Below are 23,134 nucleotides of genomic sequence, written 5' to 3' on the forward strand. Positions count from 1 at the left end.
CCCAGGCCCATTGGCTATGGATCAGGAAACATTCACCCAAACCCAGGACCATTGGCTATGGATCAGGAAACATTCACCCAAACCCAGGACCATTGGCTATGGATGAACTTCCCACTCCCAAATTATTTTAAAACTAGATCAGGGTTGGGACTGATGCATATCAGGAGGAGTTTGATGCTGAAATTGGACATGATAAAAGTCTGGGTTCACATTGCTGACCCAGATGTCTTAGTACTGTCCGAGACCCGGTTTAAGAAATCTGTTCTAAATCAGTCTATAGGCTTGGGTGGTTCTAATGTTTAGCGATGTGACCGACAAAGTAAGGGGGGGGGGGGGGTATAGCCATCTATATTAATGACATATGTGGTTCTTGAACTAAGGTCTTTATCTAAACCAAAACATTAATCTATATTAATGACATATGTGGTTCTTGAACTAAGGTCTTTATCTAAACCAAAACAGTTAGAGTTTTTAGCATTGAAGCTGCAGTTATCGAAAGCTGTGAACTTAGATTTGATAGGCTGTTATAGACCTCCATCTGCAAAAGTGGATTCTCTGGCTGAACTGATCCGTGGTTGGGGGGGGGGGGGGGGTTGAGTTTAAGTTGGGATTGGTTATCTCCAAACTCTGAGGCCATAAGAGGACTGTGCAATACATTTAATTATACATGCAGTCACAAGACTCAATCCCAAAGACATCTGTAAGTCAACATTTATTGATGTTATTCTAACAAACAATCCGCATAAATACTCGGCCGTTGGTATTTTTGCTAATGATGTAAGTGATCATTGTGCAGTTGCTTGCATTAGAGACACCAAAATCCCCAAAGTGCCCCCTCGGTTCATAGTCAAACAACATTTTAAGCAGTTCTGTAAGCATGCTTTCCTACTTTATGCATATACAACTGGGACATGATTGCACTTATTCCAGATATCGAAGAGGCATTCTCCTATTTTCATTCTATGTTTTCTACTATCTGTGATAAATATTGCCCCTCTCAAAAAGTACCGGGCAAGGGGTAGACAATCCCTGGTTTACAGAATTATCTGATTTGATCCAAAAACAAAATACACAGTGGGCCAAAGCCAGGAAGGGTAATTCCCAGACTGAATGACAGTTATTCAGGGCACTTGGAAATAAGTGCACCTTGTTAATATGGTAATGCAAATCTAGCTTCTATTATGAATATACCAAGGAAAACCTCAATAACCCGACAAAATTATGGAAAACCATTAAATCCATGAATGTTAACACAAACTCCTCTGGTCTTCTGCTGAAATTTACCTCAAATTCAATGGATATGACTAACAAGAATGAACTGCTTGACATGTTTAATGAGCATTTTGCTAAAGCTGGGCATTTATGTGGTAATGAACTCCTTCCAACCATCTCAAATGAGGCTGTGAATGAAACTGCCACATGCCGACCTACGGTTCATTTATTTCATTTTACAGAGATTGAGCTTTCAGGAGTTGTAAAGGAACTCAAATCTAATGATATTAAGAAAGCAGCTGGCCCAGATGAATTAAACCCATATTTTCTAAAAACAAAAAATGGTGCAGATATCATTGCTGCCCCTCTCACTCATATATTAAATCTTTAATTGGTGAGTAATACCATTCCAAAAGTCTGGAAAGCAGCCGATGTCACGCCTTTACATAAAGGTGTAGATCCATCCCAGTTGGAGAACTATCTAAACTGCCTGCGCTGGCAAAAGTTTTAGAAAACTTGGTGACCTCACAGTTCAAAGACTTTCTTTATAATAACTCAGTTTATCTCAAATCCAGCCGGGATTTAGAGCCGAGCATAGTACAATTACAGCTGTAAGTAAGATTGTAGGTGAAGGAGAATCACTGTTTCACTTTTTGACTTATCGAAGGCCTTCGACACTGTTGACCATGCCGTGCTGTTGTATAGGTTAAAAAGGTTGGTTTAAGTGTTGATGCATTGGATTGGGTCCAAAACTACTTTTCTGACAGAACACAGTGTGTAGCACAGGAGGGTATGAAATCTGAGTATCGAAGACTTACAAAAGGAGTTCCCCAGGGCTCAATTTTTTAGGTCTGATCCTTTTTACACTGTATATAAATGATTTAGGGAAGACTGTTGACTCTGCAAATCTCCATCTTTATGCTGATGACACAATTATTTATTCTAGCGCATCTAATATTGAGAAGGCTTTTCAGGACTTACAGTTGGCCTTTGATGTTATTCAAAGGCAACTTTTCAAATTGAAACTTGTGCTTAATGAAAGGAAAACAAAGATTATGGTTTTCTCTTCCCTGAAAGTAAACAGATGGAGTCACGTGCAGATTTTAACTATAAAACACCAGCAAATTGATAGGGTCACCTCCTATAATTATATTTGGATTTGATTAGATGAAAAGTTGAATATTAAACAGCACATTGATACCTTGACCAAGAAACTGAAGTTGAAATTTGGTTTCTATTACGGGAACAAATCTTGCTTTTCAATGTTATCTTGTTCAAAGCACTTAAAAAACAAATCTGTGCTGGATTATGGGGATATTGTCTATATGCAGGCCTCAGCAAGTACCTTAAACTCTGGACACAGTGTATCATGGTGCTTTAAGATCTATTGCAAATGCTAGATCCCTCACCCATCACTGTGATCTGTACGCTATGGTGAAAGGGACCTCTCTCTCCACCAGGAGGCTAAAGCACTGGTACACTTGTGTACAAAGCATTGATCGGACAACTCCCTTTGTATCTCTTGTTCTTTACTGGCCAGATCAGTCTCTCAATATAGTTCACAGTCGCTGCTGACTTTGTCTGTTCCTAAGTCTAGAACCGAGATGGGGAAAGAAAAAAGAATACAAATCCCATAATGCCTTCATCCTGGAACATGCTTCAGAAGACCTTAAAGTTAGGGGAGTTAGTGTCTTTGCCTGTTTTTAAGACTCTGATCGACAACTGCAGTTGTTTCTGATCTTTAGTTGTATCTTTAACTTGTGACTCGTTGTCTTTTGTGTGCATTTTGTATTTTTCCTGTAATGTTTTATGGACTCGCTGCTATTTCCCTGTTTTGCTTTCTTGCCAGGTCACACCTTGCAAAATAGGTTTTTAACCTCAATGGGTTTTACCTGGTTAAATAAAGGTTAAATACATGTTTTAAAAATAGGACAGACTCACTTCAATGGAAGTTGTCAGTCATTTTCAGTTAGTTTACACATTATAAAATAAATAAATTATACATCCAAATTGCTCAATTCACTGAGACACCTGTCAATATTATTCTCATATTTTAAATGAAAGACAGTGATGTTTTCTTCAATGTCACTGTTTCTTTTAGAACTGACGTTGGCATAACTCAGTTTGTTGTATTTAATCTTAGTATGAATCATATTTCTTAGATTAACAAGGTGCACATTTTACCTCAGCAACATGGGACTTCTGAGGTTCAATGTAGCAATTTGAAATTGAGTCATGTAACCCACTGCCTGAATGAATTTCAAGCATGGAAAAGTTTCATTTCACGCTGAGAGAAATGTTTCATTGGTAAAACGCACCACTAATCATATTGATTTACCCATTAAATGAATGGAAACATGAAATGACTAATTAATTGGACTACCCACAAAACATGTCAAATGTTCTGCTCTTTATGTGAAAAGGAGGAACCCATTGGTGAAATCCTGTAGTGGTGTTGACAGTAAAAAAAAAAAAAAAACACCTGGGTTCAAATGGTATTTGTTTTGTTTCAAAAGCTTTAGCTGGACTTCTGGCAGGATTAACTGGCAGGCAGGCTCAACCAAACACGCAAAGTACAAATACTAGCCTATTTGAACCCACGTCTGGGAAAAGTATCTGTTGATTCGAACTTCATAGGCACAATTGTTTTTTATTTTATTAGGCAAGTCAGTTAAGAACAAATTCTTATTTACAATGACGGCCTACACCGGCCAAACCTGGACAACGCTGGGCTAATTGTGCACCGCCCTACGAGACTCCCAATCACGGCATGTTGTGATACAGCCTGGATTCGAACCAGGGTGTCTGTAGTGACGCCTCTAGCACTGAGATGCAGTGCCCTAGACTGCTGCACCACTCGGGAGCCCCATAAGCCAGAATGAGGGTTGTGTACAAACCGTCAGGTAGGAAAACAGTCTAATTCAATATTGCAATCAGGTTGAGATAAAACCATAATACAAGAACTAGAAAGGAGCAAAGCAGCATTGAGGAAAATAGGCCTTGGATAACAAAACGTGAACAGCTTCTGTCAATGTTTTCCTATGAATACATATGAATGCATTTGAATGAACATACGAAATTAAGGGGAATGACTCCAGAGAGAATAGAATCCAAAAAAAGGCCCCATTTTCACACTATTCACCCCTTGCAGGGAGCTATCATAGACGAGCATAGATAAGCAGTTTGCCATTTTGGGACGATGCACAGAGCCTTCCCCTTCTCTTCATATTTCCTGATTCCTTGTCCAATAAACATGTCACACAGTACAATGTCTGAAGTACAGTGCATTCGGAAAGTATTCAGACCCCTAGACTTTTTCCACATTTTGTTACATTTGAGCCTTATTCTAAAATGTATTAAATAGATCCCCCCCCCCATCAATCTACCCACAATACCCCATAATGACAAAGGGAAAACAGGTTTAGAAATGTTAGCTCATTTATTAAAATAAAAACAGAAATAACTTACTTATAAGTATTCAGACCCTTTGCTATGAGACTCGAAATTGAGCTCAGGGGCATCCTGTTTCCATTGATCATCCTTGAGATGTTTCGACAACTTGATTGAAGTCCACCTGAGGTAAATGCAATTGATTGGACATGATTTGGAAAGGCCTGTCTAGAAACGTCCCACAGTTGACAGTGCATGTCAGAGTAAAAACCAAGCCATGAGTTCAAAGGAATTGTCCGTAGAGCTCCTAGACAGAATTGTGTCAAGGCACAGATCTGGGGAAGTGAACCAAAATATTTCTGCAGCATTCTGCAGCCTCCATTCTTTTTTTTTGAATTTTACCCCCTTTTTCTCCCCAATTTCGTGGTATCCAATTGTTTTAGTAGCTACTATCTTGTCTCATCGAGAGACAAAGGTTGAAAGTCATGCGTCCTCGATACACAACCCAACCAAGCCACACTGCTTCTTAACACAGCGCGCATCCAACCCGGAAGCCAGCCGCACCAATGTGTCGGAGGAAACACCGTGCACCTGGCAAACTTGGTTAGCGTGCACTGCGCCCGGCCCGCCACAGGAGTCGCTGGTGCACGATGAGTCAAGGATATCCCTAACGGCTGAGCCCTCCCTAACCCGGACGACGCTGGGCCAATTGTGCTTCGCCCCACGGACCTCCCTCCCAGAGTCTCTGGTGGCACAGCTGGCGCTGCAGTAAGGCGCCCTTAACCACTGCGCCACCCAGGAGGCCCCTCCATTATTCTTAAATGGAAGAAGTTTGGAACCACCAAGACTCTTCCTAGAGCTGGCTGCCCGGCCAAACTGAGCAATCAGGGGAGAAGGGCCATGGTCAGGGAGGTGACCAAGAACCCGATGGCCACTCTGACAGAGCTCCAGAGTTTCTCTTTGGAGATGGGAGAACCTTCCAGAAGGACAGCTATCTCTGCAGCACTCCACTAATCAGGCGTTTATGGTAGTGGCCAGACGTAAGCCTCAGCAAACGGCACACGACAGCCTTTTGGCACCTAAAGGGCTCTCAGACCATGAGAAACAAAATTATCTGGTCTGATGAAACCAAGATTGAACTCATGGGCCTGAATGCCAAGCGTCACGTCTGGAGGAAACCTGGCACCATCCATACAGTGAAGCATGGTGCAGCATGTAGCCTAGTGGTTAGAGTGTTGGACTAGTAACTGAAAGGTTGCAAGATCAAATCCCCGAGCTGACAAGGTAAAAATCTGTTGTTAACGGTTAACCCACTGTTCCTAGGCCGTCATTGAAAATAAGAATTTGTTCTTAACTGACTTGCCTAGTAAAATAAATAAATGGTGGTGGCAGCATCATGCTGTGGGGATGTTTTTCAGCTGCAGTGACTGAGAGACTAGTCAGGATCAAGGGAAATATGAACAGAGCAAAGTAAAGAGATCCTTGTTGAAAACCTGCTCAGGGCCTCAGACTGGGGCGAAGGTTCAACTTCCAACAGGACAATGACCCTAAGCACACAGCCAAGACAACGCAGGAGTGGCTTCGGGACAAGTCTCTGAATGTCCTTGAGTGGCCCAGCCAGAACATCTCTGGAGAGACCTGAAAATAGCTGTGCAGTGATGCTCCCCATCCAACCTGACAGAGCTTGAGAGGATCTGCAGAGAAGAACGGTAGATACTCCCCAAATACAAGTGTGCCAGGCTTGTAGCGTCATACCCAAGACGACTCGAGACTGTAATTCTTACCAAAGGGGCTTCAACAAAGTACTGAGTAAAGGGTATGAATAATTATGTAAATTTGGAGGTTTTACGTTTTTTTTTCTGACAACCTGTTTTTTCTTTATGGGGTATTGTGTGTAGATTGAGAAGGGGGACAAAACAATTGAATCAATTTTAGAAAATGGCTGTAACGTAACAAAATATGAAAAAAGTCAAGGGGTGTGAATACTTTCTGAATATAATGTCTGAAATAAAACTTTGTTTTCTCCTCTCCCTTCACTGCACTGACTGGAAAAGCTTTGCCAGTTGCTGAAAAATGGCAGGTTTAGCTGTCTTGTGGTGACCCGGCATATTATGAGTCAGTGTGTTCCAAGGCAATACACAGAGTATATGCTCATGTCTCTCCCCCTACTGTATTTAAAGCCCCCTTTTCCTTTCAATTATCTCTCACTTTCTATGTTTCTTCCTGCCTTGAGAAAAAATGTATATGTTTGTCTGTAGTGCTGGTTTCACTGGAAAGATACTTCTTTCACAAGTTCTCTCCTTCTGTTGACCTGATGCCATGAATGACACCATTTGAGCATTTTTTCTTTTTATTGAAATGGAATTTACCCCGCCTACGACAATGCGTTTTCTACCCACATAATGCAAACTTTGTTTATGTTTACTTTCAGGTCGCAGCTGCAAAAGCAGTGAATTATGGTCTTCCGTATTGTTTTGGGGGATTTTTTGTGTACCTTTATCTTATGCTGCCTCTGCTATTAAAACTTCTTATGGCTGAGATCCCGCTAACGGGATCGATATGACAACAGCCAGTGATAGTGCAGGGCGCCAAATTCAAACAACAGAAAATTATTCAAAACATACAAGTATTTTACACCATTTTAAAGATACACTTCTTGTTAATCCCACCACAGTGTCCGATTTCAAATAGGCTTTACAGCGAAAGCACCACAAACGATTATGTTAGGTGAGTGCCTATTCACAGAAAAACACAGCAATTTTTCCAGCCAAAGAGAGGAGTCATAAAAAGCACAAATAGAGAGAAATGAATCACTAACCTTTGATGATCTTCATCAGATGACACTCATAGGACTTCATGTTACACAATACATGTATGTTTTGTTCGATAAAGTTCATATTTATATAAAACAATCTCAGTATAAATTGGCGCGTTATGTTCAGTAGTTCCAAAAACATCCGGTGATTTTGCAGAGAGCCACATCAATTTACAGAAATACTCATCATAAATGTTGATGAAAATACAAGTATTATACATGGAACTTTAGGTAAACTTCTCCTTAATGCAACCGCTGTGTCAAAATTTCAAAAAAGCTTTATCGAAAAAGCAAACCATGCAATAATCTGAGTACGGCGCTCAGAGACCAAAACAAGCCAAACAGATATCCGCCATGTTGTGTAGTCAACAGAAGTCAGAAATAGCGTTATAAATATTCACTTACCTTTGATGATCTTCATCAGAATGCACTCCCAGGAATCACACAATAAATGTTTGATTTGTTCGATAAAGTTTATCATTATGTCCAAATACCTCCTTTATGTTAGCATGTTCAGCCCAGTAATCCAAATTCATGACACGCAAGCAGACGAGCAGACGAAAAGTAAAAAAGTTATGTTACAGTCCGTAGAAACATGTCAAACGATGCATAGAATCAATCTTCAGGATGTTTTTAACATAAATCTTCAATAATGTTCCAACCGGAGAATTCTTTTGTCTGTAGAAATGCAATGGAACAGAGCTCGCTCTCACATGAACGAGCGTCACCAGCTCGTGGCTCTCTGGCAGACCTCTGACTCATTCCCCTCTCATTCGCCCCCACGTCACAGTACAAGCCTCAAACAAGGTTCTAAAGACTGTTGACATCTAGTGGAAGCCTTAGGAAGTGCAATATGACCAATATCCCACTGTATCCCACTGTACAACCAGATTTCCCACTTCCTGGTAGGATTTTTTCTCAGGTTTTTGCCTGCCATATGAGTTCTGTTATACTCACAGACATCATTCAAACAGTTTTAGAAACTTAAGAGTGTTTTCTATCCAAATCTACTAATAATATGCATATCTTAGCTTCTGGGCCTGAGTAGCAGGCAGTTTACTCTGGGCACCTTATTCATCCAAGCTACTCAATACTGCCCCCCAGCCATTAGAAGTTAATTTATTTCCTGCTCTCTCTTCCATTCTCTCTCCCCCTTTTCTCTCTATCCCATTATCCCATTATCTTGCTCTCTCTGACCTTCACCTACGCTCTCTCTCTACTTCTAAGTAATTGATACCTCCCTCCTTACCTTGCCTGGTGTAGTCAAGGAGGCGACGGCAGTCCCAAGGTCAACATCGATACCGAGCTAACAGTGAAACAGCAGTTCACACTCCCTACTAATGAGAGTCTATTAGGCTCAGCTTGAAAAGTCAAACTTTGAGTAGAAGTTAAAAAAAATATCAGATTTGATTAGTCTTTCACCAGACATATTTGATCATGCATTTTTTTTAAGTTACAGCAGTGTCAGCAGAGGCATGATTGGAAGTCTGAGACAGTATCTGCTCTGGGCCATATTCTGACTTGAGATAGCACTAAACTCAAATTTGTTTCCCATTAACGTCAATGAATGACGCAAAAGTCGGAGTTAAGTTGCTCCTGTTATTTTCAGAAAGGGAATACAAGACAAGTACAAAGCTAAACTAATGAAATTGTTTTTTAGTAACTTCCCCTGAAGTTTGATCCTTTGTGTTACCTTTGTGTTTTACATTGTACCAGTATATTATATTGCTCAGAAAAATATCAGGTGTAGAGTCTATTACTCATGCTACATTGTGGCTGTGTTGAAACGGATGTAAACAGATGTGATTTAGTCGAGTGGGAAAACCCTTTTGACAGTGGGTTGAACAGACCACTGAGGGTATCAGCCTGTAGCCCTCTACACAAACATGCCAAAAGACTACATTACTCTACTGGCACAGTTGTTGAGAGAGCAATGGCGATCAATCAGATTGATATCTTGTTTGTTGACTGTCTGAATGTGTAAATAAGGTTAAGTCATGTGTTTCGGAGACAGAGACAGAATTTGTGTGTGTGTGTGTGTTTTGCATGAGTAAGGAGGTTTATGTCTTCACCTTGATGTCTTTGTGTGTCTTGTATCCAGATTGATCACTATGCCCGGAGGGATTTGAAGAGGGGACTCCAGCTCTTTGGCACCGAGGGCAACGTGGGCTTGACCAACGCTTGGATGATCGTACAAACGGATGTAAGTCCTTAAGCAGAGTGTTTGTATGTGTGTGTGTGTACACAAGATGGCACCGATAGAGATGGCAGTTTTGTTTCTAGTCCTTAGGAAACTGTACAGTATTTAGTTTTTTTAATGTATTATTTCCTACATTGTTAGCACAGAAAACTCTCAGCTTTCACGCTTCAAGATTGTTTCAATCACGTAGACTGGAATATGTTCCGGGTAGCCTCAGAAAATTACATTGACGTACATGCAGACTCAGTGAGCAAATTTATAAAGAAGTGGATAGGAGATGAAAGCACGTACCACCGCATTTAATCATGGAAAGGCGACTGGAAACATGGCCGAATACAAACAATGTAGTTATTCCCTCTGTAAGGCAATCAAACAAGCAAAGTATCAGTATAGAGACAAAGTGGAGTCACAATTCAATGGCTCAAACACGAGACGTATGTGGCAGGGTCTACAGACAATCACGTATTACAAAAAGGAAACCAGCCCCATCGCGGTTATCGACGTCTTGCTTACAGACAAATTAAACAACTTCTTGGGGGCTTTGAGTACAATACAGTGCCACCAACACGGCCCGCTACCAAAGACCTTGGGCTCTCCTTCTCTGTGGCCGACATGAAAAAAAACATTTAAACGTGTTAACCCTTGCAGGGCTGCCGGCCCAGACGGCATCCCTTGCCGCGTCCTAAATGCATGCACGGACATATTCAATCAATCCCTGTCTGCTGTCCCTACATGCTTCAAGATGTCCACCATTGTTCCTGTTCCCAAGAAAGCGAAGGTAACTGAACTAAATGACCACTCACTTCTGTCATCATGAAGTGCTTTGAGACTAGTTAAGGATCATATCACCTCCACCATACCCGTCACCCTAGACCCACTCCAATTTGTTTAACGCCCCAATAGGTCCACAGACGATGAAATCACCATCACACTGCACACTGCACTAACCCATCTGGACAAGAGGAATACCAATGTACGAATGCTGTTCATTGACTACAGTTTAGCATTCAACACCATAGTACATGCCAAACACATCCTTTAAGCTTGAGACCCTGGGTCTCAACCCCGCCCTGTGCAATTGGGTCCTGGACTTCCTGACGGGCTGCCCCCAGGTGGTGAAGGTAGGAAACAACATCTCCACTCCGCTGATTCTCAACACTGGGGCCCCACAAGGGTACGTTCTCAGCCCTCCTGTACTTCCTGTTCACCCACGACTACGTGGCCATGCACGACTCCAACTCAATAATCAAGTTGCAGACGACACAACAGTAGTGGGCTTGATTACCAACAACGACGAGGTGAGGTCCATCGAACTGTGGTGTCTGGAAAATAACCTCTCACTCAATGTCAGCAAAACAAAAGAGATGTTTGTGGACTTCAGGAAACAGCAAAGGGACCCTATCCACATCGATGGGACGGCAGTGGAAATTTAAAGTTTCTCGTGTACATATCACCAAGAAACTGAAATGGTCCACGCACACAGACAGTGTGGTGAAGGCGCAACAGCGCCTCTTCAACCTCAGGAGGCGGAAAAAATGTGGCTTGTCACCGAAAACCTTCACTAGCTTTTACAGATGCACAATTGAGAGCATCCTGTTGAGCTGCATCAACGCCTGGTATGGCAAAAGCACCACCCACAACTGCAGGGTTCTCCAGAGGGTGGTGCGATCTGCACAACGCATCACTGGGGGCAAACTACCGACGTCACTGGAAGGCTTTAAAAGACAATCAAGGACAATAACCACCCGAGCCACTGTCTGTTCACCCCCTACCATCCAGAAGGTGAGGTCAGTACAGGTGCATCAAAGCTGGGACAGAGAGATTGAATAACAGCTTCCATCTCAAGGCTATCATATTGTTAAACAGCCTCCAAAAGCACAGTGGCGGCTGCCTACCTACAGACTTGAAATCATTGGTCACTTAAATAATGCCACTTGAAGAATGTTTACAAATCTCTCATTACTCATCTTATATGTACAGTTGAAGTCGGAAGTTTACATACACTTAGGTTGGAGTCATCAAAACTCGTTTTTCAACCACTCCACAAATTTCTTGTTAATTAACAAACTATAGTTTGCAAATCGGTTAGAACATCTACTTTGTGCATGACACAAGTAATTTTCCAACAATTGTTTACAGACAGATTATTTCACTTATAATTCACTATATCACAAGTGTACATACACTAAATTGACTGTGCCTTTAAACAGCTTGGAAAACACCATGGGACCACGCGCCGTCATTACCGCTCAGGAAAGAGACGCGTTCTGCCTCCTAGAGGTGAACGTACTTTGGTGCGTTCTGCCTCCTAGAGGTGAACGTACTTTGGTGCGAAAAGTGCAAATCAATCCCAGAACAACAGCAAAGGACCTTGTGAAGATGCTGGAGGATACAGGCACATAATTATATATATCCACAGTAAAACGAGTCCTATATCGACATAAGCTGAAAGGCCACTCAGCAAGGAACCACTGCTCCAAAACCACCATAAAAGATCCAGACTACAGTTTGCAACTGCACATGGGGACAGAGATCATACTTTTTGGAGAAATGTCTGATGAAACAAAATATAACTGTTTGGCCATAATGACCATCGTTATGTTTGGAGGAAAAAGGGGGAGACTTGCAAGCCGAAGAACATCATCCCAATCGTGAAGCACGGGGGTGGCAGCATCATGTTGTGGGGGTGCTTTGCTGCAGGAGGGACTGGTGCACTTCACCAAATAGATGGCATCATGAGGTAGAAAAATTATGTGGATATATTAAAGCAACATCTCAAGACATCAGACATTTTGGTCGCAAATGGGTCTTCCAAATGGAAAATGGCCCCAGGCATACTTCCAAAGTTGTGGAAAATGGCTTAAGGACAACAAGGTCAAGGTATTGGAGTGGCCATCACAAAGCTCTGACCTCAATCCTATAGAACATTTGTGGGCGGAACTGAAAAAGCGTGTGCGAGCAAGAAGGCCTACAAACCTGACTCAGTTACACCAGCTCTGTCAGGAGGAATGGGCCAAAATTCACCCAACTTATTGTGGGAAGCTTGTGGAAGTCTACCCAAAACGTTTGACCCAAGTTAAACAATTTAAAGGCAATTCTACCAAATAAAAGCTTAAATAAATAATTCTCTCTATTATTATGACATTTCACATTCTTAAAATAAAGTGGTGATCCTAACTGGCCTAAGACAGGGAATTTGTATTAAATGTCAGGAATTGTGAAAAACTGAGTTTAAATGTATTTTTCTAAGGTGTATGTACATTTCCGACTTCAACTGTATATGCAGTATACTGTATCCTTCACTATCTATTCTTTACTATCTATTGCATCTTATCCGCTCTGTCACTGCTCATATATTTTGTACTTATATATTCTCATCCCATTCCTTTACTAGATTGTGTGTATTAGGTTTTGTGGAATTTGTTAGATATTAGGTTTTGTTGTGGAATTGTTCAATATTGCCTGTTAGATACTGCTCTTCTGTCGGATCTAGAAGCATAAGCATTTCGTTACACTCGCAATAACATCTGCTAACCATGTGTATGTGACCAATAAAATGTTATTTTATTTGAAGCAGGGCACTTAACCCTAATTGCTCTTGTAAGTCATCCAGAGCGTCTGCTAAGTGACTAAAATGTCAAATGTAAGTCAACTTGTCCTGCTTAGACTGCCCCCTGGTGGTCAACAGTAGAACAGTACAGTTTTAAATTAGTCTGGTCCTAGATCGGTTTATGACACTGAATGACAATGGCCATAGGAGTTAGCAAGACAGCACAATCAGATCTGGGGCCAGGCTAGTGTTAAAACAGTTCAAGCTTGGAGAAATACAGTACTGCAGGCTAATTACATTATCATATGTACCACTTCATAGGGACAAGGGATTATACAATCAAACCTAATTCCAACCAATAAGAACAGCCTTCGATTCTTTAAATAGGCTGTCAATCAGTAAGAGGAATGCAAATTGGACCGCACGGCTCCCTGAAGAACAACATTGTTTGTTTCCACACTGACTTTGATGTGCTCGGCTTTGTATTATTCATAGCCAAAAATCCAATGCTCGGGCAAAGGAAAGTAGGAAACACAAGGTGAGGAAAGATAGTAGAGTAAAGGTTGAACAAAAGGAGCTAATAAAAATGCTGCTGGTGAAAGCTGCCGATAGACTTCAAAAGATACACGATATCAGACTTTGGGCTGTTTATCACAGAAGGGGCCACTTTTACATTACAGAGTCCAGTTTGATTGAGTTGAGTTTATTGAGTTTATTTTTATTTTTACAGGGACAGTGCACATTAATCAACATTTCAGTAAAAGTGCCGGTTTTAGCCAACCGGCTAATTTTCAACCGCAGTCCCTGGGCAGGTTATTAAAAGCAATTACAATATAGACAATAGCAACATAGAACAAGCAAGACATAGCATACAGACAGAGCAACATAGGACAAGCAAGACGTAGCATACAGACAGAGCAGCATAAAACAAAAAGCAGCAAGACAAAATTCATAAAAGCAACAAAGTGTTTCCACACCTCACAAGCTACAGACAACAGACAACATGGAGTGGCAACACACAGCTAGGGACCATGTTCACAAATCTGATTGACCTTTTTGTAGGTCAATCAGGTCAATCAATTGTTTGTAGTGTGCATTAGTTGTGTGTGTATTGTGAGTGACCATGTGTTCAACGTGAAATTCTAGATTGAGTCAAATGTCAAAACCGCAGCAAGAAAAGTTCTCATTCCATAAAACCAAGCTTACCCTCTCCACACCCCACTGAATACATTACCACACTGCAAAATGTTAATCTAGTTCCAATTCAGTAATGGCCCATTTGGAGTGATGAGGGAGAACTATCTAAAAAGAAAAAAACGATGTGACAGATATGTTTAACATGTCAGTGCCTGAGAACGATCTCCGTTTATGAATCATGCAGAATGGTTTTAGTGTGTAGTATGTTCGGGTTTCCTCTCTGTTCTGTCATTGACATGCAGTGTCCTTGTCTGGTGTAGTTCCGCTGCTGTGGCGTGACCAACCATACGGACTGGTTTGATGTGTACAACGCCAGCCGTGTGCCCGACTCCTGCTGTCTGGAGTACAGCGACAACTGTGGCCTCGAGAACCCAGGGACCTGGTGGACTGCGGTAAGATGCACAGGATAAAAACATGCACGAACAAACACATATGCACACACACACTCTGTCTCTCTGAAATGAATACACACGCGCATGCACACTAGTTCGTTCCCAAATGTTATTCTGTAGTTTTTGGTGCCCAAATGTGTAAAAAAAAAAATGTGTCTAAAAGCCTCCCTTTGTGACCAACCAGCTAAGCAAAACATTATACTGCGAAAAATCTCAGACAATCCACACAGTCCACAGAGCTTTTTCTAAAACCCTACCCACGCTTTGGGAAACACTGCTGTGCTGAGGAGAACTACCTGTTCTCATATTCCTTATACCTGGGGTAAAAGGCATATTCAAATATAAGGGATATTTAATCCCTAAAAGTGTGTGTGTGGGAGGGGGGGGTCTTTACTGCACAAGTAATAGCACACTCTTAAATGGCAAAACAGACAGTCAAAAATGTATCATAAAGAATAATGTTTACATCTAGGAGAAAGCTCAGGAATAATTGTATATTTTTGGGGGGGACACATTTAACCCCTTTTTTGGGGGCACAAAACTACTTCCATACATTCATTCATTTTTTATACTGGTCCCGGGTTACCTTTAGACTAGTCCCGTGACACTTGTGGGAGTCATATGAAAAACAAATGGAGAACACCATAGTGGGGTCATAGACCGATTCTCAGGATGCTTCCTGGTCTGACAAACAGAGTAGTATTTCCACAGATATATCTCTAGACAGATTTTGATGTGGATTTGTTTATGTTAATCAACTCTGTTTTGAAATCTCGGCTTCGAGGTCTGCAGTAGCAGTGCTGACTTTCTTTCGCCCTTGGTAGTTAGTTAATATATAATTACTTGATTAATCCCCGTGTTCGGCGAGAGAATCCACTCAACTGGTGTCCCAGGTCTAAATCCATGATTATAGGGAAGACCGACAAACCGCAGTGCTACAGACCAACAGGCTGACTGCACCGCTCGCGTTGCAAAATAAATGTAGAAATCTGTGTTATTCAATTATTGCGCGTGCCAAACGAGCGTCTGTGTTGCCACGTGCTAAAATAGAAATCCGTTCTATTTCTGACGCAGATTGCGCTGCAAGTCCTGCCTCTCCCATCTCCTTATTGGTTTGTAGAAGCAGGTACCCACGTGCCGTCTCCTCATTGGTTATACCCACGTGGGTGACTGAAAGACGAACAAGGTCGGTGGCGGTGATGCACCTAATTTATGAAAGTTGTCAATCGCAATATAAAGTCAAGAGAAGAAAAGGCCTGGAAGGAGGAGAGAACTAGAAACGATTCGGTTGACCGTTTTATGTGTGAATTAATTGGCGGAGTAGAGGACCTTGTGCATTTCAGGTAAAATAACAACTCATTGTTTATATCCTAGGACAAATTAGCTAGCAACAGCAAGTTAGCTAAATAGGTCAAATTAGCTAGCAAGTGCCCAAATTCCCCAAATTAACATAATTGGTTCAGAGTTTGTTCTGATATTTTAACCTGCGTGTCGTGATTGCGTTTGGTGTGGGGGGATAAAATACATTTATGTACAATGGTGCATGCGTGCAGCCGGTTTGGGTTCCCTTGTAAGGCGTAAATTCTTTCTGCCGTGTACCATGCCAGGCTCATGCACTCTGTGCCAGTCCCATCACTGTCTGCCATTGTCTACGCCACTATCTTGAATTATTACAACAACCACTTTGAGGATATATAAACTATTCACAATTTTTTTTTTTACATAAGGACTTGTAGTTGTCTAGTGGTCCATCATCCTTTTCACTGTGTTACACGTAATGAATGTTGGAAAGGGAGAGTCGGAGAAACTTTGGTTGACGTCGCCTATGTGTATATCCCGTTCGAGTTGGCCATGAAAAATTCAGCTCACTCACTTGTCTAAATGTTGTCCCAGCACAGAGTGATGGTATCTGCAAGTCACTCCCATCCTTCCGTCCATCGCACTAGATAGAGATGTTAGCCATCCCAGGGAACAACAGAACAGAGTTGGGTGAAATGTGGAAGGCAAGGGACCCACTTAGCTAACATGACAAGGCGATGATTTTCAGAGGAAAAGGCGTGTGTGGGATGCGTCACTGTGCTGGCCAGTGTATAAAAGAGTCTGTGGGCCAATACTCTACCAAGTCTCTACCAAGACTAGCACCAGATGGAGTGAATGAGGAAACACATTCAAATGTTAGTTTTTGTTTTCTCTAACCTTTTGAGTAAAATCACTTTTTTCTATGGCTGTTCTATTGACTGAAATGAAATTGATGCCAACCCTGCTGTAGGCTACACATCGGGGGGTTTTATATAATGTGCTTTAAAATATTTGTTTCCATTCTTGTGTGCCTCCACAGCCATGCTACGAACGGGTGAAGGATTGGCTACAAGAGAATCTGGTGGCCCTGTGGATCTTTGCTCTGTGTACGGCACTCACACAGGTACAGACACTGGTGACACCATTGTACGGTTTACAAGCATTTCGCTACACTGCTAAACACGTGTATGTGACCAATACATTTCATAGAGAGATGTCTATTGACAGGGAACCACAGCATCTTAGCTTGGCACCAGAAGATCGGCATTTTGCTTTTCCGACTTTGACCATTGGTTGTCATTGCTATACACAGACCCCATTCCAAATATCTGCGCATCTGAACGTTTTACGGTAGCTTGCATTGGGGTCAGACAATGGCATGACGACAAAAGTCAGAGGAGTTGGTTAAAAGCACATATTGTATAGATCTGGAACCAGGCTAATATCACTAACAATTGATAAGAAATGAGATGATTTGAAAGTAAGCCACTATTGTCAACTATTACAGTGAATTCAAATGCATGAGGTTGTACCTTTTATTCTCAATGGAGACTGGCCGTATCTGAATACCCATACTAGCTTATTATATACTTAAACTGCATGCTACAGTGCCTTGCGAAAGTATTCGGCCCCCTTGAACTTTGCGACCTTTTGCCACATTTCAGGCTTCAAACATAAAGATATAAAACTGTATTTTTTTTGTGAAGAATCAACAACAAGTGGGACACAATCATGAAGTGGAACGACATTTATTGGATATTTCAAACTTTTTTAACAAATCAAAAACTGAAAAATTGGGCGTGCAAAATTATTCAGCCCCCTTAAGTTAATACTTTGTAGCGCCACCTTTTTTGCTGCGATTACATCTGTAAGTCGCTTGGAGTATGTCTCTATCAGTTTTGCACATCGAGAGACTGAAATTTTTTCCCATTCCTCCTTGCAAAACAGCTCGAGCTCAGTGAGGTTGGATGGAGAGCATTTGTGAACAGCAGTTTTCAGTTCTTTCCACAGATTCTCGATTGGATTCAGGTCTGGACTTTGACTTGGCCATTCTAACACCTGGATATGTTTATTTTTGAACCATTCCATTGTAGATTTTGCTTTATGTTTTGGATCATTGTCTTGTTGGAAGACAAATCTCCGTCCCAGTCTCAGGTCTTTTGCAGACTCCATCAGGTTTTCTTCCAGAATGGTCCTGTATTTGGCTCCATCCATCTTCCCATCAATTTTAACCATCTTCCCTGTCCCTGCTGAAGAAAAGCAGGCCCAAACCATGATGCTGCCACCACCATGTTTGACAGTGGGGATGGTGTTCAGGGTGATGAGCTGTGTTGCTTTTACGCCAAACATAACGTTTTGCATTGTTGCCAAAAAGTTCAATTTTGGTTTCATCTGACCAGAGCACCTTCTTCCACATGTTTGGTGTGTCTCCCAGGTGGCTTGTGGCAAACTTTAAATGACACTTTTTATGGATATCTTTAAGAAATGGCTTTCTTCTTGCCACTCTTCCATAAAGGCCAGATTTGTGCAATATACGACTGATTGTTGTCCTATGGACAGAGTCTCCCACCTCAGCTGTAGATCTCTGCAGTTCATCCAGAGTGATCATGGGCCTCTTGGCTGCATCTCTGATCAGTCTTCTCCTTGTATGAGCTGAAAGTTTAGAGGGACGGCCAGGTCTTGGTAGATTTGCAGTGGTCTGATACTCCTTCCATTTCAATATTATCGCTTGCACAGTGCTCCTTGGGATGTTTAAAGCTTGGGAAATCTTTTTGTATCCAAATCCGGCTTTAAACTTCTTCACAACAGTATCTCGGACCTGCCTGGTGTGTTCCTTGTTCTTCATGATGCTCTCTGCGCTTTTAACGGACCTCTGAGACTATCACAGTGCAGGTGCATTTATACGGAGACTTGATTACACACAGGTGGATTGTATTTATCATCATTAGTCATTTAGGTCAACATTGGATCATTCAGAGATCCTCACTGAACTTCTGGAGAGAGTTTGCTGCACTGAAAGTAAAGGGGCTGAATAATTTTGCACGCCCAATTTTTCAGTTTTTATTTGTTAAAAAAGTTTGAAATATCCAATAAATGTCGTTCCACTTCATGATTGTGTCCCACTTGTTGTTGATTCTTCACAAAAAAATACAGTTTTATATCTTTATGTTTGAAGCCTGAAATGTGGCAAAAGGTCGCAAAGTTCAAGGGGCCGAATACTTTCGCAAGGCACTGTATGTACTCATCGTCGCATAGTAAAAAGTCGCACATAGTATACAGTATGCCGCGACCACAACGTAGTGGCTGAATACGTGGGGCGGGGCTGAGTGCGGGTGGATTTGACTTGCATCGCATTATTAAACAGTATACCGTAGCCCATATGGCCATTCTATCTTATTTCAAAGGGACTGAAGACAGAAACAAATCATTTGGTCCCATTTCAACATATTTCTTAGTGAAACCAAAGTGCTGTATCGTATACATTAGCCTAGTACACACACCAAAACCTTTCAAATCAAAAGGCTATTGCACAGAAAAACGCGGACAGATGGGCACATCGCAAATTCAGAACCGCTGGACAGCAACATAATAAACTAAAGCACTGATCATTGGGAAGGAGTTAAGGCTTGATCCATACATTAAATAATGAAACAGGTAGCCTACAAAACCTAAACAATCCATATGTTCAAAACAAAAAGCCTGATTAACATGACATCAATAACGCAGCCACATCCCGAGTCTCCGGTGCCGACACACTCAGAAATCAACATGTTTCAGTATTTAGTTTAAAAGCTCTGACGAAGGCCAAGAGAACAAGAAACACTTTATGATACTACACTTTACCTAAATCCATGTTAGGTCAAATAAAATAAGAGTTATTTTTTTAAATGATGTAGCCTACGATGCAATATTCGTGAACACCACCTCAGAAGCTTCGCTATCGGCATCTTCCCAATTAAGTAGCATAGTTTTGTTGTTTGGTTACTTGACGAGAACTTGGGCTCTTCACTCACAGCGCCCCTCTTCCAATGCATTGTGGGAAAGTGTGCATCGAATTCTACTAGATGATGAGCTGAAATTAGTATAAACATCCTAGATTTTCTTAAATGTACACCACCTACTCATTCCAGGGTTTTTCTTTATTTTTACTATTTTTGACATTGTAGAAAATAGTGAAGACAAATAATCACAGACAGTGTCAGCAACAAAGCACCATCACACCTCCTATGAAACAACACATATGGAATTATGTAGTAACCAAAAAAGTGTTAAACAAATCAAAATATTTTATATTTAAGATTCTTCAAATATCCACCCTTTGCCTTGACAGCTTTGCACACTCTTGGCATTCTCTCAACCAGCTTCACCTGGAATGCTTTTCCAACAGTCTTGAAGGAGTTCCAACATATGCTGAGCAGTAGTTGGCTGCTTTTACTTCACTTAATTTGGTTGAGGTCAGGTGATTGTGGAGGCCAGGTCATCTGATGCAGCTCTCTATCCCTCTCATTATTGTTAAAATAGCCCTTACACAGCCTGGAGGTGTGTTGGAAAACAAATGATAGTCCCACCAAGTGCAAACCAGCGTAAACCAGCTGGGATGGCGTATCGTTGCAGAATGCTGTGGTAGCCATGCTGGTTAAGTGTGCCTTGAATTCTAAATAAATTACAGACAGTGTCACCAACAAAGCACCCCCACACCATCACACCTCCTTAATGCTTCCCAGTGGGAAATACACATGCCGGGATCATCCGTTCATCCAAATCGCGTCTTACAAAGACATGGCAGTTGGAACCAAAAATGTAATGTCCATTGCTCGTGTTTCTTGGCCCAAGCAAGTCTCTTCTTATTATTGGTGTCCTTTAGCAGTGGTTTCTTTGCAGCAATTCGACCATGAAGGCCTGATTTACAGTCTCCTCTGAACAGTTGATGTTGAGGTGCCTGCTACTTGAACTCTGAAGCATTTATTTTGGCTGCAATTTCTGAGGCTGGTAACTAATGAACTTATCCTCTACAGCAGAGGTAACTCTGGGTCTTCCATTCATGTGGGGGGTCCTCATGAGAGCCAGTTTCATCATAGCACTTGATGGTTTTTGCGACTGCACTCGAAGAAACCTTCAAAGTTCTTGAAATGTTCCATATTGACTGACCTTCATGTCTTAAAGCAATGATGGACTGTTGTTTCTCTTTGCTTATTTGAGCTATTCTTACCATAGCATGATTTGGTAAAAGACAAAGCCCATATTATCTTCTGTATACGACCCCTACCATGTCACAACACAACTGATTGGCTCAAACGCTTTAAGAAGGAAAGAAATTCCACAAATTAACTTAACAAGACACACCTGTTAATTGAAATGTATTCCAGGTGACTACCTCATGAAGCTGGTTGAGGAGAAAATTCCAAGAGTGTGCAAAGCTGTCATCAAGGCAAAGGGTGGCTATTTTAAGAATCTCAAGTATAAAGTATATTTGAAAAATCTTAAATATAAAATATATTTTGATTTGTTGAACACTTTTCCGATTAATACATGATTCCATATGTGTTATTTCATAGTTCTGATGTCTTCACTATTATTCTACAATGTAGAAAATAGTAAAAATAAAGAAAAACCCTTGAACGAGTAGGTGTTCTAAAACTTTTGACCAGTAGTGTATATACTATAAAACGTTCTATTTCCGCATACTGAGAATGCGTCTGTTCATTTCTGTAGCAAATCCCCATAGCTGATTATCAGCTGTTGTCAAAGCCGAAATGAGTATGACATCCCGGCATTTAAAGTAAACTAGATTTCCTGCTATAAAATGTAAAAACATTTGCGTACTCAAATGGCCTACTATTTAGGATGCAAGTACGGGTATTTGGACACGGGCCACTTTATTGATGATGTAGTTGTCTCACATTGATTTTGGTTGTGTATGTGATCCCTTTGTGTAGATTCTGGGTTTGGTGTTCTCTATGACGATGTTCTGCCATGCAGTCAAAGTGGAGACCTTCTACGCCTAGCTTTGCCCCCGAAGGACTCTGGGAATGAGGGCGGCACACACACCCCTCCCACAGACCCTGTCCCTCTACTCTTTCTCAGCGACACCCTCGCAGACCAATCCTCATGTCACATCTTCACAACAACCTGTACTGTTAAACAGCCACAATGCCATATCGGGAGCCGATGGATGGTTTTTGCTCAATTAAATGTTATTCGCTCATTTTGTGCTCAACGTGTACATGTAATAATATGTAGAAATACGCATAGAGATGTAATCCTTTTTTTTTTTTTTAAGATGTTTTAAATTATTTTGAATCACTCTATAATCTAAGTGTTTTGAAACGAGAGGAGAGCTAAGGAATGCAGGTCGGGAGTGCATTTAGTTAAACAGGCCATGCAAGTACTAAAGTGCATGGCTCTTATAGTGGTGTTTACTGAATGTTTGGCTCGTCCAAATCGACTTATCCTTGAGGTTTTTTTTCTTCCACCATCAAGAAATACAGTAAATTAGAATCCATTGTAACAGTGAATTCATGATAACTTATTTAATGAACTAGTTAATCTGGAGGGATTTATTACATATAAAAGGAATATAAGTATAGCAACTTCAATACTAAGAATGTCTGGATGTTCACAAAACCCATTAAATTAGACAATGGTCCCAAGGCCCATCTCGTGTGTTGCACAGAACAAAACCAACGAGTCATCCTAGGTACTAAAATGTCTCGATCTCGCTGTCACAGACTCTGTCAAGATCCTCAACGACGTCTCCCTGCTGTGTCCTAGGGGTATTTCTTTTTCACAGTTCTCACAGACCCCAACTTCTGTGTGACCCCATAAATAACCATTCCTTTTTTCCCCATGTCTACAGTCATTTAGCTATTTCTAGCTTGGTAGATCAGTCTTCCATACCAAATGCATGAGAACATCAGAAAACTCCAAAAACAACGTTTGATTAGAAATGTGTTTGTGGTCACAACCGGCCGTGATCGGGACAATTGGCCTAGCGTCACCGAGTAGGGGAGGGTTTGGCGACTCCTTGTGGCTGGCCGGGGCACCTGCAGGCTGACCTCGGTCCTCAGTTGAACAATGTT

The 23,134-nt window shown here is 41.4% G+C and overlaps 1 protein-coding gene across 2 annotated transcripts in view; it reads left to right on the forward strand.

Annotated features, from left to right (window-relative positions):
- Positions 1 to 22,708, forward strand: part of LOC109895550 (tetraspanin-4-like) — a 116,125-nt gene extending 93,417 nt beyond the window's left edge. For both annotated transcript variants that reach the window (XM_020489321.2, XM_020489320.2), the window contains 4 exons: positions 9,519 to 9,620; positions 14,625 to 14,756; positions 17,095 to 17,178; positions 21,992 to 22,708. In XM_020489321.2, coding sequence (XP_020344910.1) covers positions 9,519 to 9,620; positions 14,625 to 14,756; positions 17,095 to 17,178; positions 21,992 to 22,060 — 387 coding nt within the window. In that variant the 3' untranslated portion in view covers positions 22,061 to 22,708. The remainder of the gene's footprint in view (positions 1 to 9,518; positions 9,621 to 14,624; positions 14,757 to 17,094; positions 17,179 to 21,991) is intronic.
- Positions 22,709 to 23,134: the final 426 nt, after the last annotated feature.

The sequence above is a fragment of the Oncorhynchus kisutch genome, linkage group LG8 (genome assembly GCF_002021735.2).
Source record: "Oncorhynchus kisutch isolate 150728-3 linkage group LG8, Okis_V2, whole genome shotgun sequence".
NCBI classification, from domain to species: domain Eukaryota; kingdom Metazoa; phylum Chordata; class Actinopteri; order Salmoniformes; family Salmonidae; genus Oncorhynchus; species Oncorhynchus kisutch.